Below are 23293 nucleotides of genomic sequence, written 5' to 3' on the forward strand. Positions count from 1 at the left end.
GTTATCACTGTCATTTCATGTTTGGGAACATTCTTTCTGACAGGTTCATGTCTTCTGGGAAATGGCTTCCTGTATGCAATAACTGCATAAAAACCTAAGAAAACACGTTTTATGACACAAGCTTCTGTTTCAAAAAACATTTAAATGTAAAGACTTTGAAATAATCAAAAAGTGATGAGGATAAAGGAGGCAAAAAACTGACTTGTAAAAGTTCTGATCAACCAGATTGACTGCATTTTTCCACATACATTCCTGTTTTATGCAGCAACCTCGCAGAGGACGGCTGCAGCTTGTAAATGATAAATCTGACATGTTTTCTGCAGAACACAATGAAAACAGGCTTGGTTTTTATCTGATGAAATGATGGCTGTGGTGAAAAAATGTCCAGCTCTTGTGTTTACCCACGGTTCTACTGTTAGATATGATAGTTTGGGATGTTCTAAAATGGCGATAATCAATGATAAATGTTGATTCATGTGTCATTTTCTGCTACTTGCACCGTTGCATCGTTGTCTCAATTTCGCTGTTTGTTTATAGTGTGTTCATTTGTCTTTTCTGTACTGCAGACTGAGACTTAGAGACTTAGACAACTTTATTTGTCATTTTGTATGCACAGAGTGCGTACAGAACGAAATTTCGTTGCATACAGCTTGTAAATTGCAGTAAAGTTAAATTACAGTATAAGGTGCAGCAGTGATTTAATAGTAAACAATTGAAATGTAGACAATGCAGGGGAAGTCACAGTGTACAGGTGAGTATTATTAAAACCATTTGTATGTGCAGAATTTATTATGCAAAGGGCATTTGTGCAAGAATACATTAAGAAACTTTAGAAAGTTCGGCAGCATTTGTAATGCTAGATGGAGATGCAATGATGCAAAATGTGCAAATATGCGAATGTTGTGCAGAGTTTATGGGTTATAGTTCAGCAGTTCAGCAGCAGTTCAGCAGTCTGAAGGCAGCAGGGAAAAAGCTTTTGCAGAACCTGGTGGACCTGCAGCGGATTCTGCGGAACCTCTTCCCAGAGTCAGCAGGGAGAACAGTCCATGGTGGGGGTGTGAGGGGTCCCTGATGATGTTACGGGACACGCAGCGCTGAGATGAAATGTCTTTAATGGAGGGAAGGGGAGCCCCAATGATCCCTTCTGCTGTCCTCACCACTCTCCTCACATTCTTCCAGTCGGAGGCACTGCAGTCTCCACACCATACAGAGAAACAGCTGGTCAGAATGCTCTCTATGGTGCTTCTGTAGAAGGTCGTGAGGATGGGCGGGGGCAGGTGGGTTCTCCTCATCATCTGCAGGAAGTACAAGCGTTTCTGTGCCCTCTTCACCAGTGACGTGGTGTTCACAGACCAGCTGAGATTGTCCGTGATGTGCACCCCGAGGAACTGTGGGGTGCACATCAAGTGTTTGATTGTTATTATTGCTTTATTGTGTTATTGTATAGGTAAGCACATTAGGAGCATTGTACAATCCAGAGTCAAATTCCTTGTATGTGTTCACATACTTGGCAAATAAAACTGATTCTGATGAAATAAACTGCCACAAGCATTACTGCCTGGATCTCCTTCTTCTCATTTATTGGGGTTTTACACACATTTTTTTTAATTATCAGAACAGAACTTACTTTTTGATAAAATAATGCTATTGTCATATCTCAACATAAAACTAAATATTTAAGCACTTGAAGGCTTGTACTATGATTATAATAAATATTACTGTAAAAAGAAATAATGAGGAGGAAAAACAGGTTAGGGAAGTGCGTTAGCTGCAAGTAGCTGAGACTTGGATGAAATGTTAGGAGCCCTCGGGACGTTTCAGCTCTTCCCTATGACAGAAAATCACAGGAAGTGACTCAAAACTTTCGCCTTTCTTTTAAAGAAATACAGACATAAAATCTCACATAATGTGCGTTTGTCATTACTGCTTGGAAATTACAAATAAAGCTAAGTTTCCAAACAAGGAACTTTCTAAAGTTAAAGTCAAAATTTTGAGAGAGATAAAAGCTCCACCCTGTTCTCATACCTTCATACCTGAGATTTGTCAGTAAACACGTGTTCCTCTTCCTCATCAGCATGAACACAAAAAGAGAACGCTCAGTTCAATCTAGATCAAACCAACAAGATCCGCTGAGAGAGGACACACGGAGCAGGAAACAGCACTAAATGTGAGTTTTCACAGCCGACAACGTTCAAGTGCGTGGATGGAGTGACTGATTAGCTGCTTGGACAGAGTTTCAACTGAACTGAGAAGCAATGTCTTTCAGCATGAAAGAGGACCTCTGTTGCTCCATCTGTCAGGACATCTTCAGGGATCCTGTTGTCTTGTTCTGCAGCCACAGCTTCTGTAAATGCTGCCTGAATAACTGGTGGGAAGGGAAAATAATCCTGGAGTGTCCGCTTTGTAAAAAACCATCCACTACGAGTGATCCTCCTTGCAACTTGAGTTTAAAACAGCTCTGTGAGGCGTTCCTACAAAGACAAAGGAACAAGGGTCCACCAAAACCAAGGTTTCCCAGCATTCCAGAACCAGAGGTTACCTGCCGTCTGCATGGTGAGAAACTCAAACTCTTCTGTGTGGAGCACAAGCAGCCTTTATGCATCATTTGTCAGCATTCAGATGAACATGCTGGACACAAGTTGAAACCTATTACTGAAGTTGCTGAGCTTCAGAGGAAAGAGCTCAAAAAGACTCTGGAGCCATTACAGGAGAAGCTGAAGGTCTTCAAAGAAGAGAAAGAAACCTTGGGTCACACAGCTGAACATGTTAAGCTCCAGACCCAACACACCGAGGGACGCATCAAGGAGCAGTTCAGGAAGCTACGTCTGTTTCTTAACAAAGAAGAAGAAACCAGGATTGCTGCTCTGAGGTCAGAAGAAAGCAAGAAGACTCGTAAGTTAAACCTAAAGATTGATGCCCTGAATAAAGAGGTTGATGCTCTTTCACGCACAATCAGAGACACAGAAGAAATGCTAAAAGCTGAAGATGCCTCGTTGCTGCAGAGCTTCAAGACCGCCGTACAAAACATCCGACAGCGCACCCTGCTGGATAACCCAAAGCCTGTCTCAGGAGCTCTGATAGATGTGGCCAAACACCTGGGCAACCTGGGCTTCAACATCTGGAACAAGATGAAACATCTGGTGTCCTACACTCCTGTGGTTCTGGATCCAAACACAGCAAACTCTGAGCTCATCCTCTCTGAGGATCTGACGAGTGTGAGATGTGGGCAGAAACAGAGCCTCCCCGACAACCCGGAGAGGTTTGACTTCTTCCGCATCGTCCTGGGCTCTGAGGCCTTCATGTCAGGAACCTACAGCTGGGATGTTGAGGTCGGAGACAACACAGACTGGTTTGTGGGCGTGGCTTCGCAGGGCGTCCAGACAAAAGGAATTCATCCAACCCGTTTATGGAGAATCGGATGCCTAAAAGGTAAATACATTGCCCGGGCCCTGTCGGAACCCTCCACGGTTCTGTCAGTGAACGGACAGCTGAAGAGGATCAGAGCCGTTTTGGACTGGAACAGAGGGAAGCTGCTGTTCATCGACCTCGACGCCAACACGGTCATTCACACCTTCACTTATTCCTTTACTGAGAAACTGTTCCCGTACTTCAACACTGCATCCGCGTCCTCGTTGAAGATCATACCTGAAAATGTCTCTCTGAGGTTGAACTTAAGCAGACAGTAGTGCAGCATCAAACCCTGCAGCTGCTTTATGGTCATCAATGCAACCAAACATACAGAGAATCCACCATCCTGCTGAATTATTAACACAAACGCTTAAAGGCTGATTTTATGTAGATAACCAATCAATGCATGATGGATTACAAATGTATAGAAATGTTGCATAATCTATTGAATCCTACTAAAGGCCCTAAAGTATTAAAACTACACTATGTTCTCTAGAAACATTATAACCCGCTTAGTGCCATACTGTCAGTGAAATTATTATTGTTGTTACTTTTATTTGGTGTGTTTTCTCATATGTCATTTCAACCGATTGGAGTGTGTTCATATGGACCATCTGAATAAATTCGCCTAACACTCTGTCGATCATTAAAGAAATATATAAGTCTGTGAAAGTTGTCTTTGTAAATCGTTTTTAAGGATCTTCTGGTCAAGCATTGACTGGTTCTTCTCTAAGGTCCATTTCAAAAGATGTTCAGGAAACATTGATTATCAGCTAACCAGGTAAACGCTGCCAGGTGAGTTTGTCCTTGTTTTTTATCTTTTATTTAAGATTAGCCAACGTTTCTATTTAATTAGCATATGTATTATACACAGAGCATATCTGATGCAATGAAATACATTTTGCCCTAGTGCTCTTCAAGAAAGTAAAGTATAATGTTCAATGATAATAATAATTTATTGACTCTCTACTATACCTAGGGCTGGACGATAATTATCAACAAATTCAAAACATATATTTTGAGTGCAGTCCTGGACATTTTATGCTGTTGCTTAGCAACCTATTTTTAGATACAGAACACACAAACACTGAATTCAACTTCAACCCTTTATTCAACCAACTTTTAATCAAAACTGCAAGTTTTTAAAAAAAGAAAAAAGAACGCGTGAACTCTGGTTCCTGGGTCTGCGTTGTGTATTTTCTTCTGAAGGAGGCGACAGGAACCACTAAAAGCCTAAATAGTAGTCTTTCTCACCAGCAGCCTAAAACTACTATAACTGGCTCCCTCCCGGCCAAAAGAGTGTCCAGTTTACATATCAACGGTCTCTACCACCTCTTTATTCTTCTATGCTTCCTCGTTACTATTACTACCTGGAATAGTAATTACTACTACTACCTGGAACCAGGCCCTCTGCTCCACACAGATGAGTCACACCCCCACATTAAAATCATTTATGTCCTTTTATTATGTAATAATAAAGGGATACAGGAAAACACTACTCACGTTACTGTGGACTTTCTGTTTTTACCTTCTGAATATTTCTATATTAATGCCAAAATGCTCAGAACATTGGTTTGTTTTAACTGTAGAGTAGAAACTAATAGCTTTTGATGACTCATCATGAATCTGCAGGCGTACCTTTATTCCTGCCGGTAATTTCTCAGCGTACTTTATAAACTCTTGACAAAGCCGAGGCGTGGCTTTCCTACCATCTGTTTTTAGTCTCGGTAAAGTACGCAGAAGTAAATTCGTACCTGTTGGCGGTTTAATAGGAAGTTTAATCAAACAAAATGTTTGTGTATCATAATGTGTGTTTGTGATCACCTGAGTCTCGCCATGATGGATGCAGTTCTGCCGAGCTCCACTCGTCCATCTGGACCCGCTGCCATTGGCAGGGATTTCAATACAACATAAAACGGACGAGCCAATCAGGATCGTAGATGTGACGTTATCAGAGAAGCGACCGTTTTGATCCAGACAACAATGGCGGCTCGCAGCGAGGAAGCAAACGGTAGCATTGATGCTGCTATTTCATAAGTGTTGTCTAATCTATAGAATATTAATTCTTTAAAAGAAATAATATTCAATAAGAATAATATGCAAAGTAGGATTTAGAGAGCACACCAATCGATTATTTTTAAAGCTATATACATTAAAATTCACAGACCTGGTAAAATTTAAGACAGCGCAAGTAATGTATAAAGTAAAAAACAAACTCGTGGCTAAAAATATAAATGAATTGTTTCAAGAACGAGATAAAAAAATATAACTTTAGAGGAGATGCAGCATTCAGAACGAAGATGGTACGAACAACGATGAAAAGAATGACTATATCAAGTAGTGGAGTGAAGTTATGGAATAGTTTAAAGCCGTGTTTAAAGCAGAGTGTGAACATAAATTTGTTTAAGAGAAGGTACAAAAAATTACTTTTGGATAAATATGTAGACGAGGAAAGATAAAAAACAGGTAGATTAATATGGAAGAGTGAATGTAATTAGTTAAATGAGCAACTTAGGTCACTTGAATCATTATGGGAAACTTAAAAGTTTATACTTCGTCCCATTCCTTTTCGAACAATTTATTATGGTTTATGTATTCATTGTGTTGTGTTGTATTTACACATCTTATATTGTTTTGTTGTTCGAATAAACTGAACTGAACTGAACTAAAAAAAAACACCGGAGAACGGCTTTGAAGGCTTTTGTTAAGATATCAACTGTGTCAGTGGAACGGACCGCTTAACCCGGGAACTGCATGTCCCACTTAGACAGCACCGACACAAGGATATGACACAATCTGTCAGAGGTGACACAGTTTCTCCATTGATGACACATCAGGAAGCGTTCAGCCCTTCCATGGGTCGGTACCTAGATTCCTTTATAATGCTGATGAGATGGACAGTCGGGGCTTGTGACAGCGGTTCCAACTGACACATAGAGACAGGAAGGGTATTGGTTTTCTGTTCTTCCTTAATATTACTTTACATATTGATTTGAGTAATTTAGATTCTTGTCTTTAAAACTGTCTTCATTAGTCTGACTCTTTAGTTAACTATTTGCAGTGCACACATTTAGTTAACTTTGTTTGTCAGTTCTCTTGTATTTTTTGTTAAATGCAACAAATTAATTTCTTCTTTTGAGTTACCAGTTTCCTCTGGACCTGTAGCTGAAATCATACAGATGAGCTCCAGCTGATGTCCTTATATGGCTGTCAAGCTTCCTCAGCGGGTTGTTCCATTTGTTTGGCAGGGGAAGGGGAAATTTGGCCTTTAGTTTATTTAATTTTACCATTTCTTTAATGTTTCTTCTTTTTGTAACTTAGTTCATTAGTAATATTTATTCGGTTTAAAGATTTAGTAATGTGCTGACTAGTATTTGTTTAAGTTCTTGTGTGTTTAATTAACCCTGTGTGTGAATTAGCAGTGGTCCGATCAGCCACTATTTAAGTTCCCCCTCATGTCTCGTTTGTTAGGTCAGTTTTGTGCTTGAGTTCTTTGTGTTACTACCTGAGTTGTAGTTTGTTATGCTGACCTCAGTTTTTGGGCCCCAAATTTATCATTTTTAAATAATTTTTGGATTTTTGTAATAAATTAAGAATATATATTTTTGAAATTTCTTCAATGTCTCTTTGGCTGGTCTATGTAAAACCTTCACAGGGCTTCTTGCCGATCAAGAGCCCATCAGCGCTGATGTGTCTGTAACCGTTTCTGTCTTTAGTAGATTAAATAAGTTGAAGTATACTTTTCTGTTTCAAGCGTCTTGCATCCAAAGTAATATTTAAGCGGGGGTCGCCTGTAAAAACGAGCTGGGTCCACCGAGGATGTTTCACCGCCGACAGGGTGCGGTAGCTTAACTTTTTTTAGTGGAAACAATGTTTTTCCCTCTTCTACCGACCGCGTTTGGCAAGAGCTTGTAGCACGTCATTAAAGATGGCGGACGAGTGGTTTATCCAATCATATGTGAGGATGTTTGACCAGGCCCCTCTTACTGAAACACGTCTCCAATGAAGCGATCCCAGGCGGATGTGTGGAGCTCTGAGGAAGAAAATCCATCTGGAGAGAGTCGGGTTCTGTTTGTGAAGCAGCTCACCTGAAAGTCCAGTTATTCTGCCATCACTGTCAGGGTCTCAGGGACACTGCAGACGCTCAGCGGCTCTTACACGCTGGACAGGGTGTCCTGTGTGGGGATATGATGGAGACAAACAAGACACAATTCTGCACATCCACACTCGCACCCAAGCTTACTTTAAACTCAACAGTTAGTCAAATATGCAGGTTTTCTGACCACAGGAGGAGGTAAAGACACCTGAAAGAAAACTCACAGATAGATGGGAAGAACAAGTCCACCATGTCCAACCACCAGATCTTTTTAAAAGTGGTAAATTTACTTTATTAATAAAAATAATTGATGTGATTTGCATGCGTAGGGCTCAGTGGTGGTCAGCTCTGTCGGAGCAGGTAGCCTGTATAAAGGTACGTAGCACCTTGGATGAAATGTTAAGAGGTAATGGCTAAAATTGTGACGCATGAAAATTAAAACACATTTCCTACAGCATTTGTTTTTAATAAAAAATGATCTTTCTCGTTTTTTGTTCAACAGGTATGGCAACATTGGTGGCCCTAAATGAAATTGAATTAGCTGTAGTGGGGGTAAAAATTACTGCATGTCTGGTTTAAGCAGAAAACATTTGATCAGTTGCAATAATGAACTAAATTTAACTGTTTAATGAAACTGGGGTGTTTGTTACTGACTTTAATCTAACTACATGAATAAAAATGACCTCTAAGTTCATTTCTGTCCAGCAATATTATTTAAAATTTTTATAAATTGTCTTGAGACGATATTTAATGTGAACCTCAATAATAATAATCTCAACTTTGAAATCTTAAAGGGAGAACTTGTTTAAACCTGGGCTAGTGCTAAAAGGACAAAGAAGCACAGGCAGACTGTTTAAGCACATTTTCCTGGTTCTGAGCTCATTTCTCTGGCTGGCTGTCTGTTTTAGGATCCATTTTCAGTTTCTTTTGTTTATTTTGAAGTCTCTGCATCTCTGAACCTTTGCAGCACTATGTATGCACATATCCTCCCTGAATGTTACTAAATGTCTCTTCAAAACACATTTTTTCTTTTAAATACTTTGTAGAGAGTTGGTTTTATGTTGGTTTTTATCTCCACACCTTTTCGTGTTTAATTAATTTTGAATTTTGTTGGTCCTACTGGTGTTTTTCATATTTATATTATATTTGTACCAAAATGAAACTGTATTGGACATATTTACTCCTACTTTACGTCCAGATTATTACTAATTCATGTGGAAATTCTGCACCCATCCATAATTTAAATAGTTCAATGCAAAAAGGGAACTAAAAGTAAGTAAAATTTTTCTTAAAATGTGTGTATTTGTCCTTTAATTGAGCAGGTAAATAAGATTGTCAGTCGATGGAATGAGTATTTTGACACCTAAAATAAGATAATTAAATATACTGCATCTGAAATAAGATGATAGAGATGAACTGTTCCTATTGATAAGTGAAAAATCTTATTTAATTGGCAGATTATTTAAACTTGCTGCTCAAATCAAGGACAAATACATTCATTTCAATAACGTTTCTGTCTGACTTTAGTTCCCTTTTTGCAGTGATACATTAATGGGCCCTCCATGAGGCCTAACTTTTGTCATTATCGTCTTTCTCAGCCGACCAAAGGACGCTTTGTGACTCATTCTGCACATTGGGACATATTCCACTTCAGTCTATAATTGTGAACTCTAACTCTAAAAACCCTGACGGAGGCGATAATTAATGGTAAATGCACAGGAATGTAACCGGTCTCAGAAGCTGTCGGCTTCCCAGCATCGTTTGTTTTCTCCGTGACGTCAGACACGTAAAGTATGCAGAAGTCAAAACAAACCCGCACTGCTTCTTTGCAGGAAGAAGAAGGTTCCAATCCCTGCCCGGGGATTTCTGCAGGCAGTTTCTGAGTTTTTCCTTTTGCATGCGTTGGTTTTCCCTGGGTACTCTGCCCAGAGATGTTAATGTTAGCTTAACCTGGACCATGTATAAATATAAATTGAGTGTCTATATAAATGTGTTTGTGTTGTCTTGTGTTGCCCGGTGAGTGACTCTTTACTGGGACTGACTACATCACGTCTAATCTCACAAGATCCAGCATTTATTCACTCTGCTTATCGTTAGCCTCACAGTGATTCAGTATTACGGAGCCTAACTCTCTCTACGCTCATCCAGGAGGAGAGAATCCTGCAGGTCAGTGACTCGATGCAACCTGCAGGGTTTCCTGAGACAATCTGTCTGGCTCGCCTTATTAAGACGTGGATCATGTCACTCTCCATCTCTGTCTACTTCTCTAAACTTACTAATTAAAACTATCCAGAAAGGATCGACACAACCCGAGCCTTTAATCACTGCCGGTGATGACGCGGCGCTTTTGGCATCTCTACTTTGGTCTTATCTGTCCAGAAGTGGAGCGGTTCTTATGGGTTAATATAATGAAACCTTCTCTTTCAACTCGTCCAATCAAACTCTAACGGTTAAGTCTTTTTTTTTAATCCTCCTCCAAACAAAGTGTGATATTTAATTAGCAAAATGAGGCCTGCAGAGATGGAGTGAGAAAAATCTGCACCTTGGGGTGAAGTTTGCAGGAAGATTGGCTGAAGCCTTTGGTTGTTTATGCTCGAGGCGAAACAAGTTTTTATGCATTTTCAATTAAGTTTGATTTATATAGCGCCAATTCATGATACGTGTCATCTCAAGGCTCTTTACAAAGTCAAATTCCATCAAATTAAACCGTCCCTGATGGATTTGCATTAATAACTTCTTTAGAGCAGTAAGATAAAAGCATTTCTGCTTGATTAATATGTTCAAAGATTTATAGTGTGGAAAAAGTGAGTGAGATATTTCAAACCTTTCTCTTTATGATGAAAACCAAAATGTCAGTGTCAGATAATCAGAACAAAAGATTAAATCATAAGGAAATTTTTAAATAGAATTTTCAGGCTTTTGAAGTTTGTTCAGTTTTATTCTCTCAATCTTTGGTCTGGGCTCCTTTTACATCATTTACTGCATCAGTGCGGCGTGGCATGGAGGCGTTCAGGAACATTTATTATATTTATGAGTTTCCCTTTCTAAAACAAGTGATGAAAAATGATCAAATGATCACAATGATCACATTTTTTTTAGCCGTACTTGTACTTAACTTCTTAAATCCAATTAAAGAGGCAAGATTAGTTTTAATTTGTCGCTTACCTAACTTACATGTTCTTTGCTTTCAGTTATACTAATAATAATAATAATAATAATAATAATAATAATAAAATAGCATGATGAAATCAGTCTTGTAAACTTGGTTAGAGTTCCAGTTAGAGAACCATAGAAATCTAACTTTGAGGCTCTGAGTTTCTCCTGTAATTATCTGGTAATCCCAGATCTGAGCATGATGTCACGACGTGAACAACTAGTTCAACGGGTTTTAGGTGTTTTTATAACCGGGTAAATATGTAGGCCAGAGAAAGAAGGTCATGACAGCAGCTGTTATGAAACGCTGATGCCTGGTTCTAAATATTGTAATGTTCTGACGTTTCTTTTGTCAGACATGCAGATAAATTTCATGGTTTATCTTGTCTGCAGTGTAACAATGCAAAAAGGGAACTAAAGGTACGTAAAATTCTCCTGGAATTAGCGTAGTTTCCCTTGATTAACGCAGACAAGTGTAAATGATCTGCCAATGAAATAAGACTTACACTTAAAATTGGATTAACTCTTCATCTTATTTCAAGTGCAGAATAACTAATTATCTTATTTTAGGGGTTAAAATACTCGTTCCATTGGCAGATAACCTTATTCCCTTAAATCAAGGACAAATACCCTATTTTAAAGGAGATTTTACTAATTTTTAGCTCCCTAAAGCAGTACTTTTCCTCTCCACTGTCGCTTCATGCATGCTCAGTATGAGGGATTGCTGCAAAGCCATCAACAATGCAGACGACTGTCCACTGTGGCTCTACGCTCTTTCAGGAGGAGTGAATGCTGCTTGGAGAGACTTGATGCAACCTGCTGGGTTTCCTTAGAGAGGAAACTTTGAACCAACCCGTCTGGATGATTTGATTGAATTGACTTTGCAAAAGTGTGTTGAGACGACATGTCTTTGCTGAATGTTAGTGATGGTCGATGAGGCGTCATCAAACTGTATTGATACTGTGTCACTAAATACTGACACCTGCTGGACCTTTAAAATCCCTACAAGCAACCTGGTTGACACTGATTGATGACCAAGTATACACAATAATACAATTTAAAACATTGTATGTTGCATTGTTTTATTTTATATTTTCATTTGAATTAAACATATATTTGATTTTGCTATATTTGATCATGCTTGTGGAATGGCTTTTTTATTTTTTTTACAAATTTTTTGCTGCCATGTCCTTTCAAAAGAACTGCTGCTGCTGAAGAAAATTAAAAAAATAAATAAAAATAAATAAAAACACCGAAGCAAACAAATTTCCTTTAGAACAATTTATTTTGTACAGTAAAACATGTTTAGGTCACACTTTTCTGAAGAGGACAGCAGAAGACGAATTTACACAGACCCAGATTTGTTGCAAAGCTTGAGGCCAACCCACAAATCAGCATCAGCATCGAGTATCTTACAGATTGCTAATAATTAAACTTATCAGTCGACTGCGATAAAGCGGCCGAAACAAGATGCAAAGACGTGAACCGCTGTGAAGAGATATCAACCAAATAAGCTCTGAGCGGGGTGCGTTCAAGAACGCCACAAATCTCAAACTTTCTCCACAGCTGCTTCTACCATCCTGTTAGCAAAGAAAGGCCTTTTTTTTCACAACATTATATATATATAGTCGTAGTTGTCCACCTCTAAACATGCCTCGTGTGTTTATCAGTTACTGTGTTCAAACGATGATCCTGGGGCAAGCGTTGTGGGGCCATTGAACGCACCACTGCCTTCTCTGGGTCTGGGGTGGCGGATGTGTTCGCTGTCCTTTACTTGGGAGGCCTGTAGGCGATCTTCCTGCTCTTCAGCACCGACCATCTGTGGCGCTTCATGTAGTAGAGCAGCGGGACGAGGATCGCCGCGCCCATCAGCAGCTAGGAGGACACAAACAGCCACGGTTAGGCTGAGAACGGCTTCAGTCTGCCGTCTGTACGCCCGTGTCTCTGCTAGGGCTGAACTATTCTGGAAAAGAATCTAATTAAGATTTTTTATCTTAATATTACAATTTTTTCCCCCAGTTTAATTTATCAAGTCTTTTTAAAACATATACAAACAACAAATCAATCTGTTTCCTTGCCGTGCGGAGGCTAAAAGACCCGCAGCGTCTAAACTCGGAGCAGAAATTATCGCGTTCTGACAACGATTTATTTCAACCAAAATTGCAATTTTGACTTTCCTCCGCATTAACCACAAGCAACAAAAATGGCCTCTAAATAAAGATGTTTGTAAACAAGGACTTTTTAAAACAAGAACTTTTAATGTTTCTATTAATCAGAATATTATTCAAGAGAACAGCTTTTAATTGATTTGGACATCAATCCTTGTTGAACATAAAGTGAAACCAACAAGTCTATGTATTAAACTGATTGACCTGTACTTAATGCTGCGTATGATTATATAAACTCAAACAAGTAATATAATTATATTATCTCACTTCCATGTGGAGGCAAACCCACTTTAAACATTTTACTGACACCTAAAGGACGCGTCTGATCCATTAATTGTTACACAGCCAAAAATTGCTGACCTCTGTGATTTAAAAAGTGTTTTTTTTAAATTGCGATTACATTGAAAATGCGACTAATCGTGCAGCCCTGGTCTCTGCAGGCTGACATGCGGGCGTTTTATAGATCTGAGTGATGCGTGCTGATGAAGCGTGCCTCTACCTTCAGTCCCATGCGTTTCCGCTGGTCGTGCTCCGGCTCGGCCGCCCACCTCAGGAAAGTACAAACGTCTTTAGCCACCTGGCTCATGGTGGCCGGGGTTCCTGCAAAAACCGACCGTCAGCACCGGGTGGGGGGTCACTTCTCACTTTTTTTTTTTTTTTTAAATGGAGGGCGGGATCGTCTCCTCCTCCACAGCCAATCAGAAGCTTTACTCACCGTCGTCGTACTCCAGCACCTCGTTGTAAATGGGCGGCGCCATGCCGATGGCCTGCCCGGGGAAGTAGGGGTTGTAGTAGAGTCCCTCCCTCACCGTGACTCCAGCGGGGGGGTCGCAGTAACCCGTCAACAGGCTGAAGATGTAGTCCTCCCCTCCGTGTCTGCAGGGAGCACAGGTGGACAAACGGAGACGTTAGCGGGCGATAAATCGATTTAATCGATTAATTCTAATTTACAATTCTTTAAGATTTCATTTTTGGAAAATCTGGATTTTATTTTGCCAATACACTCATTGGGTTTCCATGAAGAGAACAGCATGTGATGCTGAATATATGTTTAGGCAAATGTATTGTCAAAATATTCTTCTCTGTCCACTTTTAAAGCTCGTCTTAAAACCCATCTATTTAACTTGGCTTTCAACACCAGTGAGATCTAGTTTAAAGTGTATGTCTTTGTTTTTAAAACTACTTTTAATTATAATTATTTTTATTTTGTTGTGTTTTTGGATTGTACAGCACTTTGTATCAACTGTGGTTGTTTTAAAATGCTTTATAAATAAAGCTGGTATGGTATAATATTGTTAAGTGGAAACTTTTTTTTACCATAATACGAGGTACTTCATTTACTTTTTTACTTTTTTTTTTAACTTAGTTTGAAGTTCACAAGTGCAGTGAAGCCTGTTCTTAGCTCAATGTGTAATACCACTAGCAGCAAATGTTTTGTTATATTTTCATTGTTTATAATGGCACGGCTGCCATCTTGTTTTACAAGCATGTTTCACAGCTTGTTTTTAGTTGCTCTGTTCCTGCCGCCTGGTTTTAGGGCTGGGCGATAAATCCATTTAATCGATTAATTCGAATTTACAATTCTTTAAGATTTCATTTTTGGAAAATCTGGATTTTATTTTGCCAATACACTCATTGGGTTTCCATGAAGAGAACAGCATGTGATGCTGAATATATGTTTAGGCAAATATATTGTCAAAATATTGTTAAGTAGAAACTTTTTTTTACCATAATACGAGGTACTTCATTTACTTATTTACTTTTTTTTTTTAACTTAGTTTGAAGTTCACAAGTGCAGTGAAGCCTGTTCTTAGCTCAATGTGTAATACCACTAGCAGCAAATGTTTTGTTATATTTTCATTGTTTATAATGGCACGGCTGCCATCTTGTTTTGCAACCTTGTTTTACAGCTTGTTGTTTAGTTGCACTTTGAATTTATGACGAAATGCTTGACATAAAAAGCAAGGTTTTAAAATAATTTCTTTTTATGAAACATAAAGGAGGGAAAAAAAAAATCGATTAATCAGATTTGGTATGATAAAATCGGAGATTTATTTTTTTAATCCATATGGCCCAGCCCTAGTTAGCTGTGTTTTTTTTTACCTGGCGTTGACGATGTAGCTGAGGTCGGGAGGCAGGGCGCCGTTGTTGGCGACGCGGGCGGCTTCAGGGTTTGGGTACGGCTTTGGGAAGTAGTCAGAAAGCTTCCCTGGCCTGGTGAACATCTCCCCGTTCTCATCAGGACCGTCCACCACCTCCACCTGAACGCAGCACAAGGAGGAGGTGAGATAAAGAGCAGCGACTGCCGGGCGGCGCCATCTAGTGGTGGGGAAACGGGAGGGCAAGCTGTGGGTAAAAAGGTGACGCTGCTGCTCACGCCTCACCTCCTCAGCTATGGTCTTGACCTCGTCCTCCGTGTGCGACACTCCCACCAGGTTTCTGAAGGCCAGGTACTCCATGCTGTGGCAGGCTGAACACACCTGCTTATACACCTGGTAGCCACGGCGGATACTGCAGACACAGTCAGAGGCGTGTTAAAATGAGACACACGTCTAAAGCGCTACACAGCTGGGATGCACCTCTTAATATTTTATTTATTTCTGACCACAAGTTTTAGTCAGCAGCTAAACTCTTAAGGCTGCTTCACACGGCCCGTCTCATCCAGAATCAATTTCAGAATCCTCAATTTTACACAAAAAAGACTCTCTGAAGGGGAATTTTAAATGCTTCCAAAGATCATCCACTATTACCATCTAACATAGAAAGTACTCCTGGGTCAATGTGAGCTTCTGAGCTTTCTGTGTCTCTGCTCTGTCTTCTCTAACATAGAAAGTACTCCTGGGTCAATGTGAGCTTCTGTGCTTTCTGTGTCTCTGCTCTGTCTTCTCTAACATAGAAAGTACTCCTGGGTCAATGTGAGCTTCTGTGCTTTCTGTGTCTCTGCTCTGTCTTCTCTAAGCCCCAGTGGGTGGAGGCAGATGAGCGTTCACACTGAGCCTGGTTCTGGTTCTGCTGGAGGTTCTCCTCCCTGTTAAAGGGGAGTTTTCCTCTCCACTGTCGCTTCATGCATGCTCAGTATGAGGGATTGCTGCAAAGCCATCAACAATGCAGACGACTGTCCACTGTGGCTCTACGCTCTTTCAGGAGGAGTGAATGCTGCTTGGAGAGACTTGATGCAACCTGCTGGGTTTCCTTAGAGAGGAAACTTTCTCACTAACCTGGAGGATCTGATGGAGTCTGACTTTGGAAAGAGCCTTGAGATTAATTGGATCTATATAAATAAAATTTTATTGACCTGAATTGCTGCTAAAGAGGCTCTCAGATGTTTTTTTTCTGGCTGAACTCAACATGTTAGCATGTTTAAGCTTCCAGCAGCAGAAGTTTGTCTCTGCGCTGCGGTCGGAGGTGCAGAGTCAATTTTCTGCAAATGCTAACGGGTTAATTTATTTTGATTTTGACTCCTAGCGAGTATCTTTGAATTAATTTTAATTAGCATCAACTATTTTGATTATTTTGACAACCCAACTGCAAAGAGGGTTGAGACAAAAGATGATTTGAGGCTATTTTTACACAAATGTCAGCACTAGAAATCATCCACCAAGGACCTAAAATGTATATATTTTTCAGGAATAACAGAAAATACGTCCCAGTCCATCTCCTTCTGTTACAGAGAATTAGAATCATAACATTATTTGTCCGATTTTACCCACAGGTTTGCTCTTCTTGCTCATCAGCAGAATTACGTCTTAGTCACACACCATGGAGGAGTCACTGACACGTTACCCGTAATCAGTGAGATTATTACATCAGAGGCTTTTGGTGCCTATCTTGGTTCTGTGAGCCACAAACCAAACATCTTTAAGCAGAAATGAGTCTAAACAGCTGTGATCACAGAGGACTCCTGTTAAACAGACCTGGCGTGGTCCAGAGAGGACAGGGGTCCGGCGTGGCTCCAGGGGTAGTTTGGAGGGTGGAGCTCCAGATCAGAGGCCTTCACAGCCTGGTGAAGCATCAGAGCGAGCCCGGCGCCGCCGGCCGTCACCACGCCCAGCGTCGTTAGAGCGACCTTTTTCTTCCCCGTCAGGCTGGCGAACGACATGTTGGCCTAAAAAAAAAAAAACACAAAACAGCAAAGCTGGAGGTGATTTATGAGCTCTGATAAACGAAGGATGGAGATCAGACGACTGCTGAATAACAGAAAATGTGTGTTTTCATAACAACAACACGCTGGAGGGAAAACATCCGGCATGGCCTAGTCAAAGTCCAGACCTCAATCTCATTGAGAATCTGTGGTAAGACTTGAAGATCTCTGTTCATAAGCAGAAAGTTTCCAACAAGGAGACACCGAACTGACCCAGACGAGCTGAAACCTTTATCGTGTTTCATCGTTATCGGGAAAAATGTTTTAAAAGGATTTTGGCATATCTGGGCAACAATAAATTCAAATTACTGTGTTATTCAGACTATAAAGCGCACTTAAAATCCTTAAATGTTTTCACTAATTGATGGTGCGCCTTATCTATGATCACAGTTGTGCTTACTGACTGATTTATGTGGTACAATACGCTCATAAATCTGTTAAAATGTTTAAATACAACTTTGGTTAGCAACAAAGGAGCATTACGGTACACTGTGTCACTACCTGATAGGACCCCTGAGCTGTCTACCAGACTGCCTGACTGTAATGTCTAAACTAGAAGTGCATTCATGTAAGGCAGCCTGGAGTACGCGCTTAAAAAAAATAAACCTTGTAAGTTAATTCAATATAAAAGTTACGTTTATTTTGGCCTTATGTTAGAAACAGGGCAGTGTAGTCCAGCTACTCTGTCCTCCTGATAGAGACGGATAGAGAGATGTGGACATGGAGGATATTCCACACTTAGAAGAATATTTAGTGCGCCTTATGGTGCAATAAATACGGTAATAATGTCTGAAAACCCAAAAACCTGCCAGGGTTATTATTTTGCCTATTCTCTCCACTGTTGGTTTATTCAGTACATCAATAAAGGTAAAAAAATGTAAAATATATCATTAAATGCAGTTACTGTATTCAGTTTAGTGATAAGAAAAAAAAAATCACATTTTTATGTAACTTGTGTCCTGATGAAATACATTTTGAATGTTGTTTTCATACATGTTACATCAATAAATGTGTTTTTCAAGGACTATAGTTGATGTGAAGTCGCAGCCATAAAGTTACCCAAAAGAAGCCGGTAATAATCTTTTATCACTTTTGTCGTTATCACCAGAGTACCACAATATATGGTGATAAAACTTAAAGTCCATATAACCCAGACCTTAGATGTGCCATCAATCAAATACTGTTATTATGGCAACATAAACTGGAAATAAACTAATAAAACCACTAAAGCTTCTGTGAAACACCTTCTTTTTCTCAGAACTTTCAACTGTATTAAAAAAAATAAATAAATCACAGACATAAAAACCAAGAAAAGTTACAATTTTGAATCTAAATGACTCAAATTGACGTTAAATAATAAATAATAGCCTGCTTCACCAGATTAACATTAAATAATAAACCAGATGTTAGAGAAAACTGTTATTACATGATCTGGCTGTTATATTTTTAACCGGTGACCTACAGATCCAAACGATAAGTGAGGTAAAGCCTGAGGTCTGGTTGCTTAATGCGAGCGATCCAATGATACTTATGAAAGCGTCCTCTGCAGTCGCTTCTATAAGCAGACAGAAGGCGTCACATGACCGCTGCACCTCGCCAACATCACAACACCCACAGCCTGTCGCTCTGCAGCAATTACTAAAGGATTCACATTTAAATCAATTCTAAAAGGGATTCTTCTTCTGTGGTACTACACATTTATATCAAATCTAAAAGGGATTCTTCTTCTGTGGTACAGGTGATGGAACTGCTAATGCTACAGGTGGTCACCGTCTCTCTGTCACATCACTATGATAAGAAAATCTCCCCCAACAACGACAACAACACATACTTATAAACGTGTAAGAAACAAAAAAAACAAAAAAAACAACTGTTTTTGGTTTATTTGTAAAATGCAGATAGCACCAAAAGAAAGAGAAACACAGACCCTTTCCAAAAAAAATGTAGAATATCATGGAAAAGTTGTTTAATTTCCATATTTCCATTTATTTTCTCATTGCCAGGTGGCATGGAGGCAGCGGTTAGGGCAGAGAGATTTCCAACCAAGTACTGAAGACTGACTGAAAATGTGAAATAAACACATTTTGATTGATTTGATCCTGATTTTTCTATTTTTTTCTGCAAAAACTGAGAAGTAAATGATGATTTCTTTAACGCATTCCTATTTTGATGAGGGAGGGGCGGGGGTGTGATGTGAAAGCCCAAATAATGTAAAATAAATTAAATCAAAACTTTTATTATCGTTTCAATCTATAATCTTTGAAATTTTGACTTTTCGAATAGAATTATGGAAATTACACATTTTTTTCCAGGAGATCGTATCTTTTTTATTTTTTGGAATACCGCCTACAGACACAAATCTTAGCAATAATCCAACAGCTGCAACATTCAAATCTAAAATAAATAACACGTTATCCTGCAGGAACCGGCTTTTTGTGCCCCGGAAGTGCTTCTCAATGCTAGCTCGTTAGCTTCTGACATCTGGAAGCCAGTTTCTGAGCTCAGGGGTCGCAGGGTGACCGACTTCCCGTCTCAAACACGCATCCCAGCAACATTTCCAGCAGCAATAAAATAAAAACACGTTTGTCTGCAGGCGGATTTCTCCTCGGAACAGCAGGACAGCTCGGCTACAGCGAAGCTAACAGTCCGACATTATGGGTTAGCCCGCTGCTGCCGCGGCTAACGGGGAACACATCTGCGTTGTTGCATTTAGAAACACGGCTACAAACCCGGTTTCGGTGATTCTAACTCACAACTGACTAAAGATCATAAACAGAAAGGAGAAATCCTCTAAGACACCCTGGAATCGGGGAGGAGACAGGTGACCTTGTCTCTCAGCCCGCCGCTAGCCGGACAGCTAACCTCAGTTCACCGGTCGGACATTTAACTTTACGGCAGCAACGCTCCTAAAACCTCACAGCTCCTCGGAGGGTTCGAGCTGGACTCGTCTGTCCGTCTACCTTGGAGGCCTTGAGCGTATTCCCTGTTCCGAGGAGAGCTCTCCCACTCCCGGAGAGCGCCACGACCCGAAGCGCCGCCATCTTCGCAGTTCTCTGTGGAGGAAGCCGCAGCAAGCCGCAGAAGTGAAGCAGACTGAGCGCTTCCGGTCTGGCGCTTCAAAATAAGACGCAGCGGCGTGACGTTGTCTGGATGACATAATGGAAGGACCCTGTGACATGGGTCAAAATAAAGACCCCTTAAAGTTGGAGGACATTGTGAGCATGCGCTGTAGACTGAAATACTGGCTGCTAAACTACTTTATTCCTCTTTTTTGTTGTTGTCTTTCACTCATTTTTAAGGCTCAGTCGGGGAACCAACACAACTTCGTTGCAGTGCTAAAAGCAATATAAAATAACAAATAAACCTTTTATTTGATCGTATTATCTTATTCTTTCTCAGCTGCCAAGAAATCTGCATAATCAAAATAGTTCATATCTATCTTATAAGTACCAGACTTATTTTTAATAAATATTTTCAATCTTCTGTCGTGCCCAAGTCGTCCATTTAAACTGACTGGTACATTTGTTTTTGTTCGACTCAAGTAATGGAGATAGCCTTTTATGTGAAATTGGTTCTGATGTGAGAAACCACCAAAGCAGGTTGATCAGTTTGATTTTGGGTCATAGCTGAAGAATCCATGGATTTTATGTTTAAATGCCATAAAACAATTGAAACTACAAACTAAAACAGTTGATTTGGAGGAAATAATTGAAACTACTTAATTAATTTGAGTTATGGATTACGTCTTAGGGTTTTCTATGAAGGAGGTTTATTTTTTGGCATTGACTCTTCCTGGAATCACAAATCCTTTTATCCAGTGTAGTCTTATACTACTTGCAGATACATGCTTTTTAAATATTTGTACTGTTTTAAAACACAAATATGAGTCAAGTCTTTACTGCGATAAAACAGACATATTGCCAAATGACTGACTTATTTACACGGAGCAGTGTTGTTCATCAGATAAAGTTTTATTCTGGAAAATCCAAAACCGGAAATACAAGGTGACATCGTGTCTAATCCAACTTTACGTAAATCTTACAAAACACATTTACACAACGCTTTTTTATTTTTTATTTTGTTCCTTTGTTGTTTTATCCCCTATGTTAAATGACAAATAAATGTTCTTTAAACCAGTTTCTATCTCGTTTTGTTTTTTATATTGAGCATCATGCATTAAAAGGCTGATTTAAACTGAAACTGATTTAAACTAAAACCTTTTAGTGAGCTATAACCTTATAAAACCCATCTTCAGCCTTGACTTCGATCATAGAGCTGTTGTCAGACTACAGCGACCTTTTCATGTTTAAAACGGGAATGTTCATTCAGGTTTTCTACACCTATGCCCATCTGAATATTATAATTTTTAATCAAAGAAGTGAGATAAGAATATCACCCTAAGATTGTCTGTTTTAACAGAAAATAACTCAAATATACAATTAAAAATAATTAGTATCTTCATCTGTAAAAAATATGCAATACATTTAAATAAAATAATATATAAAAAAAACCCTGTTCACTTTGTATCTAAAACTCCACAGTTTCTGAGCCATAATATTGTCTGAGGTAATCACTGTAAAGCCTGGTTATAAAATATTAATGGTGGGCCGGCTTTAGGCTTATTCATACACTCATCACTAATATCCCATTTTAACACGGGGCTCCTAAATATGTGCATAAAGCCTAATTATCACAGTAATGTACATTAATATACAGCTTAGACATTGTTGTTTACCAGGGCACTACACAGTGTGTGTTATGCTTGTTTCCTCCAGAAGATGGAAGCAGAGGGTCAACAAAATCTACAACTGGGAGTCATTTTGACCTCACAGTTATTATCTTAAAAACAACAAACAAATAAACAATAATCAGAACTCATATTCCTATTTTTACAGCAATAATAATTCCAATAATTATTCCATAATTATTCCAATAAATCTGACTCTCTACACAAAACCTTCTGTGCGTTTGTTTGGCAAAGCAAGACTAGTGCAAATAAAGGCTGCTGCAGTTTTTTTCATCAGAAATCTGTCCAACTATTTACAAGAAACAACTAATTACCTTCATGCTGCAAAAGACCGAAAGCAAACCAAAACATTTAGGACAGATGTGGACGAAGAAACAGGAGGATCAGAGGCCTGAGCTGCAGACAACAGACAGAAAGACAGAAGCTGAATTATTAAGATGCATTAAAACAACAAGCTTGTTTGAATAAACACAGGAGCCACAGATGGATAAGTTCTGTTTACAGCATGAAGTATTTATCAGCTGCAGAAGGCCCTGCCTTGTTCCACCAACATTTTCTCGGAAGCCAGAAGATGAGAAAAAGAGGAAAAGGGGTAAAATCCATGGACTTCATCTACATTTCCTTATTACCTCGAAATCCAGAAAAAGGAACTAAAATCCCTAAAAAGCCTTAAAATGTATAAAAATTCTACAGTAAGACTTAATAAAAACAAGAAAACACAGTTTTCCAATTTCACCTTTTCTATCTTGAGTCCTTGTTTGATCCAGAATCAATTTTAGAATCCTCAATTTTACACAAAAACCCTTGATTGAGAGGAACATTGGGAACAAAGTGTTTTTCTCTCAGTCTGCAGGTTTCCTGGTGGTTCCTGGAGTTTTAAACACAGATTTGTGAGGAAGATCCCTGGTTTATCAGCTTCTCTCCATTACAACCACCCAGGTTTAGGTTTAGGCCAAATTAGGCGCTACGTGTTGCTGTATGGTTGGGCATTTAGTAGAAAAACTCATACAAACTGCTACCAGAGAGCAAGGCCTCAGCAACTACTTAAAAAATTAAATTGCTTAATTTTTAGTCCTGAGTGTCGAGCAGCAGCACCAAAAACCGAGGATTTTATGCCTCGACTCAGTCACCTGGTACAACGATCAGTAGATGTTAGTGTTTGTATGTTCATCCTTTACAGAGGTGTGTAGAGCAGCCAAAAAAATTACTCAAAGTAGCACTACTTCAACATATTCGTATTTAAGTAAAAGTAAAAGGCAGTCAGCCAATAAATTACTCAAGTATCTGGTAAGAAGGCTACTCAAGTACTGAGTAACTAATCATAACAGCCGAGGATTTATTCTCTAAAGATTATGTAATCAGACTGACAAATTTATAATGTTATGTGGAAATTCTGGTACTTTAAAGAAAAAAATGAAAAAAAAATGTACAAAGAATAACATAATTGTAAAATAACAAATTTAAGCAGAAGAAACTTTTCCAAATCATTTTTTTCAACATTAAACTTGAAATCAATACTTACAGCAGTTAATGTTTATACAGTATGTTAGAACAATGAAAAATACTTTCAATAACAATTT

The 23293-nt window shown here is 39.2% G+C and overlaps 3 protein-coding genes across 3 annotated transcripts in view; 1 reads left to right on the forward strand and 2 right to left on the reverse strand.

Annotated features, from left to right (window-relative positions):
- The window catches only part of LOC118567219 (nuclear factor 7, brain-like), a gene marked incomplete in the record, with an annotated part of 854268 nt that overhangs the window by 517701 nt on the left and 313274 nt on the right, over positions 1–23293 (reverse strand).
- Positions 2007–4075, forward strand: LOC105938221 (tripartite motif-containing protein 35-like). Its single transcript, XM_012879888.3, has one exon. It carries the CDS (start codon positions 2256–2258, stop codon positions 3684–3686), a length of 1431 nt encoding a protein of 476 aa, XP_012735342.2. The 5' UTR covers positions 2007–2255; the 3' UTR covers positions 3687–4075.
- On the reverse strand, positions 11924–20065 carry LOC105938248 (cytochrome c1, heme protein, mitochondrial). The gene is made up of 7 exons (XM_036151811.1): positions 19927–20065; positions 16740–16930; positions 15210–15336; positions 14929–15086; positions 13541–13701; positions 13325–13425; positions 11924–12532 (listed from the first exon to the last, which is right to left on the reverse strand). Exons 1-7 carry the CDS (start codon positions 20005–20007, stop codon positions 12428–12430), a joined length of 924 nt encoding a protein of 307 aa, XP_036007704.1. The 5' UTR covers positions 20008–20065; the 3' UTR covers positions 11924–12427.

This window comes from Fundulus heteroclitus, chromosome 20 (genome assembly GCF_011125445.2).
Source record: "Fundulus heteroclitus isolate FHET01 chromosome 20, MU-UCD_Fhet_4.1, whole genome shotgun sequence".
NCBI lineage: Eukaryota > Metazoa > Chordata > Actinopteri > Cyprinodontiformes > Fundulidae > Fundulus > Fundulus heteroclitus.